Here is a 10,369-nt window from a genome sequence, read left to right on the forward strand (position 1 = left end):
CTTATTTATGGAGATATTGCTTTGAAATTTTAACCACAGACGCTTCTAGTAAAGGCAAACATTTCTCACATAGTAAAAATTATGTGGGCATGCGCAGTGACTGCCAACTTTCTTATGTATGGTAATATTTCTTTGAAGCTTTATTTTACTTATTTAATTCCTCTCTTTCTCTGGACGTGTTTCAATATGCAGATTCGGCATTTTGTGACGATGCATCGTTTCAATACTTTGTGTTACGCGGCAATACCCACGAGTGGGTTTTGGAACATTTTTTTTATTCATACAGTGTTTATGAAAATACAATTAATTTCTTTAAGTACCTACCTGACGGTCATTCATTATACAGTGCGTTTATTTCATTTTCAAAATATAGCTGAAATATTTCCTATCAAAGCGAAATGTGTTTTTGAGAATGAAGGCCTTTTAACCATTTGCTTTACAGGATTGCCTCAAACCTCATTTACACACAGATAGTGTATGAGATTAAAGTGTGCTCGTGCTCAACATTTAATGCTTTACAGATGACAAAGATAGAGCAATAGAGAAGTAACATAATATAAGAGAAAAGAAAGAGTACGTGCCTAAAAAATGTGGACTAGCTTTTTGAGTCATTGAGGGTCACGGAGGGTAGGGTGTAAGAGTAACACAAGAAGCAAATTACGTATCACTTTACTAGGCTCATTTTAAAGAAATTAACCGTATCGTAGGTTAGTTCTGGTATCCGTTACGACAATCGTTCTCCATCTGCTTGTTCGCATCATAATTCCCACCCCATTAGCTGTTTATGGTCTAAGAGGGACTATACTTCAATGGCCAAACATCTCTCCCTTGCTCTTTCAGCTTTCCATTAGAGAAGGACCATAAATTCATCAATGGATTACGTAATTTTTATCCCGATACAAAACATAGTATTGGAGTAATATAATTCCATCGAAAAGTAGTGTGCTGAGACCAAGTCCAAATTTTGTGAAATTTCCGAAGACAGATATCCAATCATCTAAAAAATTTCAATAATTTCCTATCATTTAAGTTAATCCAATCTTACCGTAATTGTAGGAATCCACGCACATTTGGAGCGTACTGAAGAATCCTCCCACGATATCAAATATGACAGTGGTAATACTCACACCAATCACAGACTTGTGCTTGAAGTTCGCCAGTACTTGTGGTATAAAACGAATTAAGCTGGTCATTACTCCGGCGCTAGAGCAAAAATTCAAAAAGTCTAACCATGGAATACAGGCTTCCGCTGATAACAAGAACATCACTACGAACATTGCAGTTAGCAGTCCCAAGATCACTTTGGCCGTGATGGATAATGGCGGATTCGTTTTCCCTTCATACTTAATAAATTGTCCTACAATTACTAGCGACATAAAAGTACCATGTACTGAGTACAGTACGTCGTTTAATCGCACAGGAATTAAACTTCCCGGAAAACGGCGAAGGTACTCATCCTAAAATGTGGAAAAGCGCTTGTTACTGGCAAACCTTTCTTCTAATCTTACCTGTACTTCCTTAACAAGGTACAGGACCACGTTAAATAGTGCGTAAAAGGCGATGCCCAGGAATGAGAACACGAAATAGTCTATGTGGGGTCCTATGACACTGCAACAAACTTCCTCAGTCACACGTGGAAGATTACTGAGCTTACCTTTGTCGGAGATGGTTGATACGCACTTGAGGGTAATACGACATTGACCACGCGAAGAAATAAACCCATCCAACCATCATTGAGACTTTGCATAGATATTCTTTTTTGTAGACTATTACCGTCATAGACACAGTGTCTAAACTGGAAGATAAAGTTATACATGACGTTCTATTCCACAATCGACTTACGTACCCCGTGCCATTCGACAATTTGGCAACAACCTCGGCACGTCCGCCTAACTTTCCAACGGCTCTAAGGACGTAATTCCTTACTTTTACCAAACCCACACCGATTGACGATGGGATAATTTCAACTATATCTGCATTGTCGACCACAAAGTTTAATCGTGCATTTGACACGTTCACATTCCTGAAAATGGCAGTAAGTAAAGTTGCAGAAACTGCGAGGCGATACCTACCCACCTAACTTCAATCACAAATTTGTCCTCGGCGTACAAGGGAATATTCAAATCGTCCACCGAAATCGTAACTTCATTTTTTATATGTGGAAGATCTGGAAATTTATACATTACACGTCAGAATTATTTGTGGCTAACAATTACTGTTTGTTTAACTTGACGTTAATTAATATTTAGTGGAGGTAGGTACTTATCATAACTTATTATTACTCGCCTTTACTTTTAAGGGGGATACCAGTTGCTTGTATTTGTGGAAACTCAATTCTCAAGGTTCAGAAAATTATGCATCAACTTTGCGAAATTCGAATAAAATGTTATTATGTTAACGTCCAAACATTATCAAAGGTGTTATTTATATGAAATTGTTTTGCATGATATTCTATTTTTTGTTCCTTGGACAAGAAGCGAAAATCCAAAGTTCATTTTTATGTAAAACACACAGGCATTTCAATTCAAAATTCGGTTCAAGCAAGGTTGTACCATTGAACTCGTACAATGGGTAATAAAGGATGCCTAACTGCTCCTCTAGATCGTTTATTTTGTATTGCTGTCTGTCTGTCTGTCCCGTACGATACCTTTGTTTAGAAACGCCCGAACGCTCTGTTGGCTAAAGACTAAACTCTATTGCATGATGCCCAAGGAGTGATCCATATGCAGTTTTGGCAGCCAAAAGATATCAAAATATTTATTCATCAATTTTCTTGGGAAAAAGATCAAACTCGAGTACGCGATGACCAAGACTTTATATATGTGGATTTTTGGCGAGAAAATTATTTTTGCCCAAAAGATGTCAAAATCGTTATTTATGCATCCATTTTCTTGTGATCGCCGGAAAGAACAAGATACCCCCAGTTCGGAGGATAATAGAATTAGTGAGACTGCGGAGTATCGTCTCCATGGTTTCCCAGGGTTTAGAGTGGTACGGAATTGACCGTGTCCATCGGAAGTCGTCCACATCGGAGGACTTTTCAATCTTCTAAAATTGAAATACTATATAAATCACCTGGAAGGGTACATGCGTCGGTTTTGTTTCTGTGTTTTGTGTTTGCGTATTGTGCTTCGTTTGAAGAAATGTGTCTGTGACGGATGAAACCCATTGTTAATCTAATATGAGAAGTGCAGCAGTGTGAAATTCTTTCTCAATTTGCGGCTACATAAACGAGTTGTTGTCAGTCCTTGAGACATAGACGCGCCTCCTTTGCTACTTATCACTGCTTTAAGTTCCAGTGAACAGGAAACCAAGAAAAGGGGGGTTATTCCTTTGCGACAACATTTCAAAGAACCATATACAAGAAGAGAGACAACATTAGCTAAAGCTCTCCACACCATTATCGGCCACATCCCTCGTTGCAGGTGAAATTAATATGGCACCAGTATGTCAACATGCGGTAGAAAGAACTATTAAATCAGTGGCAATCTGGAGTATAAAGTTCGACTATTCATTTTATAGTCCAGACCTATTACCATATGATCTCCATATCATTGGACCATGCGAAAAGTCAGTCAGTACCAAAGTCATTGACGGTATGGGATTAATCTGACTTTAGCTTTAGTAATCATTTTGGAGAAGATATTGATAGCAATTAATTAATTTAACCGATAATCCTCAAAGTAGGTTGATAAATGGTGACTTGCGTAATATGGTAAGGTTTTAGAGTAGAGGGACTACAGGAAATATAGAAAAAATAATTCGTGTAGTTCCAACGATGCGTTTTTTTGGAGAAAAATATATAGCAACAAAGTTGTAGAAAATTATATGCGCTTTCGATTTCGATAAGAATTTTTTTACGACCCACCATTGTCGAGATATAACCGAAAAACCGCAAACTGTACCTTAAACTACCTCCCCTCCCTCCGGCGGCACCGAAATCGCTCCGGACTTTATTACACAATCATGAGGGGGCCTTCAACCACACATTTCCGAAAAAATTGGAACTACACGAATTATTTTTCCTATTTGCCGTTTTTTGGCATAGAATGACTGGACTATATTACTCAAAGGTCTATCGAGCAGGGACGTGCAGGGAAGGCTGCAAGACAAACTGTGAACTTTGGGGAACGAAATGTGGATCCCACAGGATGTCATGTTTGACGTTATTCGGTCTTAAATAGTAGCATCACAGATATACTCTTTACGTATATATGTGGTATCATAGACTATTTTTAGCGCATTTTTGAAGAATTAAAAAAAATGTGCTATTGTTGCGTTTTGTCCGTCCGTCCGTCCGGACCCGCTTCTGTCGTTTCGCACTACTTATAGCTAGGGGAATGGTCCTAGAGTCCTGGAATTTTTTGCAGTAAGTAGCCTAAGGTGTGCCAGACGGTCATCAAATTTCGCTCTTTAAAAGGCCCCCCCCCCACGAATTATTTCCTGAGATTTTGTTTTTGAAAGTAAAACGCGCATAACTCAATTACATACGACAACCAATTGGTCTCAGTTTGCATACGCATGTCTTTAGTGGTGCTAAGTTAAACTGTAGGAAGGGGGGGGGGGTGTTAACGCACATGTTCTATCTACCCTTCATGGTATTCTAATGAAAGGTCTCATCGAAATAAATTGGTTTGGTCAAACTATAACTATTCCCGTGCGACTCTTTTTCGAGATCAGTGAGCGACGGGGCCGGGGGGGGGGGGGGGGGTTAAACATTGAATTTTATCTCTCATGGGGGGGGGGGGAGTGGAACTAGTTTTATCCTTCATGGTACTCTAATGAAAGGTCTCAACGAAAGGAGTTAATTTCTACCAACCATAGCCCTCCTCCTCGATTTCTTATCGTGATCGGGTATATTCCCTTATACCTCAAGAACGGACTGTCGGAAGAGGGTACTCACAAAGGGCGATTGAGACGTCTGCAATGCATATATTCATTGGTGATGTCACAACAAAAGCTATTGCTGTTTATAAAAATCCACTCTATCTGCACAAGAGTTGTGCACAATGTTAGACTTGTTTTACTCTATGATCGTATGTATAACTTTTGCTCTTTACACTTAAATCTCCATAAATGATAATTCAATCAGATGCATTTTTATTATAAAGACTTGTTGCATAAATCAGAGACAGGATAATTAAATATAGTAAAAATTTGAAGTTAACGGCCTTTTAATGTTATACGATAACCAGCCGATAACAAAAGAAATGTAAACAAAACAATGCATCAGGGCATTTTTTGTTTAAAACGTCATTAAGAATAAATTTATTGTAAGGTAAACCAACAATTCTACTATAATCAACGTTGATTTGACTAATTGTTTGTGTGGTCACTAATTCCGTTCCGTTGCCGATTCCCATAATTTACGTACTAAAATGATTAAAACGTATGTACTGTACCTTCGCTTCTTTTGAGTACAATCTGCGGTAAATGATACCAATAGCAGTCAATGAATGTCATTTCGTCCACCCGTTCGTCTGCTTATTCGGATATGTGTATCTCAGTATCTGTAGTAGATGATCGACATGCCTTTACTTTTGTACAGTGATACCGGGTGCGTTATACTCATACTTTCTAGCTGTGGGGATCAGACGTTCCCCAGAATGTCCAAAATCATGAACTCTAGGCTAGGAGCTCGTCGTTAATAATAAGGAATTAGATGAGTTTTAATGAACGCACCGTACATTTATAGAAGTTACCAGCTTTAATGAACACCCGGTACTTCAACGAACTCAAACGGGCTTTGCCTTAGGAGAAATTATAGTTCCGGACCTATGTGTCTTCTAGGAGTTGGAAATAGAAGGTAAACGCCATTATTGTTTTAATTTGTAGCGCCGTTTTAGCCACCATAAGGGGATCGAGATGCCGTATCGAATTGTAAAGTTTGTAATTGTTTCCGTAGATATATGTAAATTATTTTTGTGGCATCCGCGATATCCCTCGGCATGCGGAAGCATGGAAGAATTAATATTTTAGTCTCCCAATGTTAAGCGAAAATGAACATTAAAATTGGATTGATTTACAATTGACTCGAAATAACATTGGGAATTACTGGGCTACCGAATTTGGAAATTTCAGTCCGGACATTTGAGTGAGCACATATACCGGTAGCTAGTCAAATGCATTGCAGCAAACTTCGTCTGATTAGATTGTGTCTAGTCTGAAGTGCAGCGCGCTTAATTAACTTGCATTTTAAGATTGGTCCTAGTTTTTTATGATGACAAGAAGTCAAGAAATGAAATAAAAAAGTTTAATTTTTGGACTTTATCACCCGACTACACCAGCTGAGCCGACAGGTTCCGATCGGCTACGGGGTTTGATTGCAGGCGAATTCTGGATAGATTAGAGTAAGATTTATCTGGGAACTGTGGAACAGAAGGCAACGAAAGAGCGGACGAGTTGGCATGCGAAGGCAATAGGGGGGTTTTCGTTGGGCCCGGGCCTACCCTAGGAAGTGTCTCCTCCTTCTTATCGGAGTCTCTGGGGAAATCTTTGTCTTTTAAGTTTCTAAAACTGAATAGATGCCAGATTAGGAAGGTCATCGGGGTCCTCACGGGGCACTGGATGGTCAACTATCACCTGCACAAAATTGGGCTTGTAGGGGAGCCCACGCACATGCTCTGTGGCGAGGCGGATGAAACTACCGAGCATGGAGTCTGCCTTGATCAGATCAAAATCAGCTCCTTGGTAACAACAATCTGGAACCGGAGACAGTGACGCAACTTAGGCTAAACAAAGTCCTATCCTTTATTGAGTGGCACGGGTTCTAAACCTAGTTGCAAAGAAAAAGGGGTAGGCACTGCCTAGTCGGACTCCCCCCTGTAAATATAATAGAATAAAATAGATTTCGAATTCCGAAGGGCGGAAAACTGCCAATAAGGACTTGCAAAATGTTGAGCTACCTTGGTGCATTGATGTGGCCCTATGAACCAGAACGAATCTTTCAGGTTTTTGCATTTCTCGCACAGTTCAACGATTTACGACATCTAAAAACCGAAACCTCTCCCAAAAAATACCTCATAGCGGAGTGTGCTGTAAAAACAGCGTTGTAGGCTTGTCGTTAGTTTGGAGTAAGCGATTTAGAAACTTGGATGTGCCTAATGCTTTAATCGGCCAATCAACTCTAATCGTAGTTTTACTATTGGAGGGACCAAATTGATTAAAATCTTGAGTACTCTAAGTCGGTTAGTTAGTGCTCAATCCTTTATCTTTATTGAGGTGAGATATATTTTCGTGCAACTGGTCCCAACAAGTTAATATTCAATTTTATCATCCACAAGCATGCGTAAATAAACTCTTCCTACACATCTACCGTTTTTTTATTTAAATTTTGTGTCCAACGTTCGTTTTAGAACTATGCAATTGTGTATTGCCTCCAAATGATCTAAATAATGTGTTTTAAAGTATCTACCCACCGACTTTGCAATTGTCACACTATCACCGCGTTTAACTATCACTGGTAGGTAACCCTTATCTGATAGTATTTTTTAAATGGAAATACGATATAAAGTTATTTTTCATAACCTACAATTTTTTTCATCTTGAATTCGGACAAAAAAATGTAGGAAAATTACGCACCTCCCAAAAAAACAGCTGTACGGTTGCTACAGAATGACGTTAACAGGCCATTTCCATCAAGTGTTTATCGTCATTATTCGATAGTACCTACCTACTTGAATTGCGAAAAAGCACGGGTCAGTTAACTAAAAATACTTACTAATGCAAATTATAATCGAAAACATCAACAATTGCGCAAAGCCCATTGTTTGTAAAACAAACCATTACACGTTCACATATCAATTTAAGTAGCCCAGTAGGAAAAAAGGCACCTATCACACCAAAGTGTAATTCATAACTGACGCTTTTAAGTATTTACTCAAATTGCTTTATCTTTCGTTATCATTGAAGTGAACTTTACTTTGTTAGTGTCATAAAAATAATTAACACACTACCGGAAATCGCACCGATTCACTTTCAGTGAATGCTCTTTGTCCAGTCGTTGTCTCTCTGTAGAGATTGGGTGCACTATAGACCTTCTCATGGGCCATTGTATACAAGCTCCAAATTCCAAAACGATTGGTTTGAATTTAAAAGAAATTGGAATGGATTTGATCTTCAAGTGATAATTGGGGCCGACAGTTGTCTATGTTTTGAAATTGCCTCTCGTAGTTTACAATCAGTCTTTCCCTTCCTGTGTAATTATAATTTTTTGTGACGATTATGTGCATGTGTGATCAACGTGATTGCAACAATTAATTACAATAAGATGAAGTGAAGAGTGTTCTTTGAACAATTTAATTACCTACGTCTAAGTAATTTTCTTACTAAGTACAAAAACTGGATACATGGTTACTCACGAATCACGATACCCATTACCTTTCTTGAATCTATAATAGGTTAAGATATTGCAATTTGTATAGCTGTGGTCAAGAATATGTTATCCTTCTTTCATGCAGAGATAATATTTTAAGAGCATGCTATGCATACATACATACATGATACATTACGTTATGTATCTTTTTAAATGGACCACATCAAAGCATTAGAGAATTTAGAAAACAAAAACTGGTAATGCTCTATTAACAGGAATCAATTTTATTTTTAATAGTCTTTCCCACATACTATAAAATACGTAGTTGAAGGTACAATTAGGAAACGAGACTTAATAGGAAAACGGTCAGCTATCAATTCGGTGATCCATCGTGCTCGAACCCTCTCCAATAAGGGTAACCTTCGGAACGTCATCATTACACTTAACTAATTAACAAAGGTTCTCACAGGAGCGAAATCCGCACTTCACCCCAAATCCTCAAAACACCGAGGAAAAGTCGCCAGGAATATCGCTTTCTTGCCCGCAAAAACCGCGAGGGCATTGAGTTCTTCAAGCACCCAAACAATCAACCGCTTTGGAAATCTGTCATCCGATTTTTTCGCCAATTTCTCCTGACGGAATAGGTTTCAATTGCCAGGTTTAACCATTTTCTCTTCAGTGTTCCAACATGTGCAGTATAGTGAAGCTGTTCCCGTTCATTTTTATTTTTGATTGTTATTTTGTTTTTTGTCCTGAAGAAGCCCCTTATGAAAGTGAGCGAAACGTCGACTTTTCGTTCAACATTGACACGGTCCTATCTCGGAAGTCGCTTTTATCTTAATAACTATGGCCGTGGAAGCCTTAGCTCTGATATTAAATTAACACGGTCCCTAAATAGATTCACTAACATCAGTTCAATTAAGATTTATCACAATCACATTTATCACATGAAAGCGAATTTCATTATTACTTACGTATCTATTTGCATCGATGTTAAGACTGATTAAACATAATTCAATGAAATTTCATAGAAATATCTCGGAAATAATGAATCACATCACATCTTTTATCGACTTGATGGCGCCGTAACGTGTTTGCAAAATTCTCTTAAAATTGTAACGTCGTGCACCACGAACGACGCTGTGTCGGAGGAACTGTCCTAGGTTACTCTCGTTCTATCACGATATTTGGATGCTGGTACCTTGATGACCCATCGTGCATCTTACACTTCTCAAAAAGAAGCAATTTGCTGCGTTTTGTGAAATAGTTGCGAGGTTCCTGGAGTTGTTGTTTTAAGTTTCATAATCCTCGTAAGTAAGCCGTAACAAAACGAGTCGTTTGTTACTTTTTGTAACGAGATAATAAAGAACTCGTGCCCCTTTGGCGATACAAACAAGCAGATCTGCGACCTGACCCTCATACTGCACTTTCATTCTATCGCTAGCTAACTGCATATTATGGCGAAGTTGATCACAGATGGCACCCAGCTTCTGACGCAGATTTTTCACATACCTACTCGTTCTCCACGGTTTTTCCTTGGTCGGGTGATGTACCAAATTTCAAATCACCGAAATTCCCGACCAAACAACAAAGAAGTCTGTCCTGTGGTTTCATCCACTCCAGAACGGTTACTTCCCCATTGTCATATTCATACGTTCTACCATTTCATCTGTGGTTCAGCTCTTGCGAATAGCCCCGACCCAAAATTGCGTACCAGGAGTATCTGCCAAAGTATTTTTATCAAAACATCTGCAAGAGCTGCTTAGAAATCTTAAAATTCTCACCATCCTACTAGATTTTTTCCTAGAAATCTTAAAATTATCTTAGGAACACCCTTTGGGTCTTTAATTATAGTCGATTTAAGGCTAACGAAAATGTTAAAAAAATCTTCTTAGGAATTTCACTAAAAACTACTATATGATCAAAAATGAGTTGTTGTCAAGTCACCTTTGGAATTTTTGTTTACATGGGGGATCATACTTAACTTGAACTTCCAAAGGCGACTCGAAAGCAATTTATTTTTGAACACATTTACTTGGACCAAGTTTTTGGGTA

At 38.5% G+C, this 10,369-nt stretch overlaps 1 protein-coding gene across 1 annotated transcript; it reads right to left on the bottom strand.

Moving 5' to 3' along the window:
• Positions 1 to 652: 652 nt before the first annotated feature.
• Positions 653 to 7,861, bottom strand: LOC116170433 (cystinosin homolog). Its single transcript, XM_031486823.1, has 7 exons — positions 7,721 to 7,861; positions 2,077 to 2,167; positions 1,847 to 2,023; positions 1,655 to 1,795; positions 1,509 to 1,608; positions 1,046 to 1,457; positions 653 to 997 (listed from the first exon to the last, which is right to left on the bottom strand). The coding sequence occupies exons 1-7, from the start codon at positions 7,764 to 7,766 to the stop codon at positions 870 to 872; spliced, it is 1,095 nt and encodes a 364-aa protein (XP_031342683.1). The 5' UTR covers positions 7,767 to 7,861; the 3' UTR covers positions 653 to 869.
• Between the last annotated feature and the right edge of the window lie 2,508 nt (positions 7,862 to 10,369).

This window comes from Photinus pyralis, unplaced genomic scaffold (genome assembly GCF_008802855.1).
Source record: "Photinus pyralis isolate 1611_PpyrPB1 unplaced genomic scaffold, Ppyr1.3 Ppyr1.4_LG5, whole genome shotgun sequence".
NCBI lineage: Eukaryota > Metazoa > Arthropoda > Insecta > Coleoptera > Lampyridae > Photinus > Photinus pyralis.

What these genes read in the sequence shown, in the direction of transcription:
- LOC116170433 (XM_031486823.1), bottom strand. Translation starts at nt 7,766, where the DNA reads ATGGGCTTTGCGCAATTGTTGATGTTTTCGATTATAATTTGCATTA. An exon ending in AAATTTGTGATTGAAGTTAG is followed by an intron (nt 2,024 to 2,076) that starts GTGGGTAGGTAT and finishes TGCCATTTTCAG; the next exon opens with GAATGTGAACGTGTCAAATG. An exon ending in ACCTTGTTAAGGAAGTACAG is followed by an intron (nt 1,458 to 1,508) that starts GTAAGATTAGAA and finishes TCCACATTTTAG; the next exon opens with GATGAGTACCTTCGCCGTTT.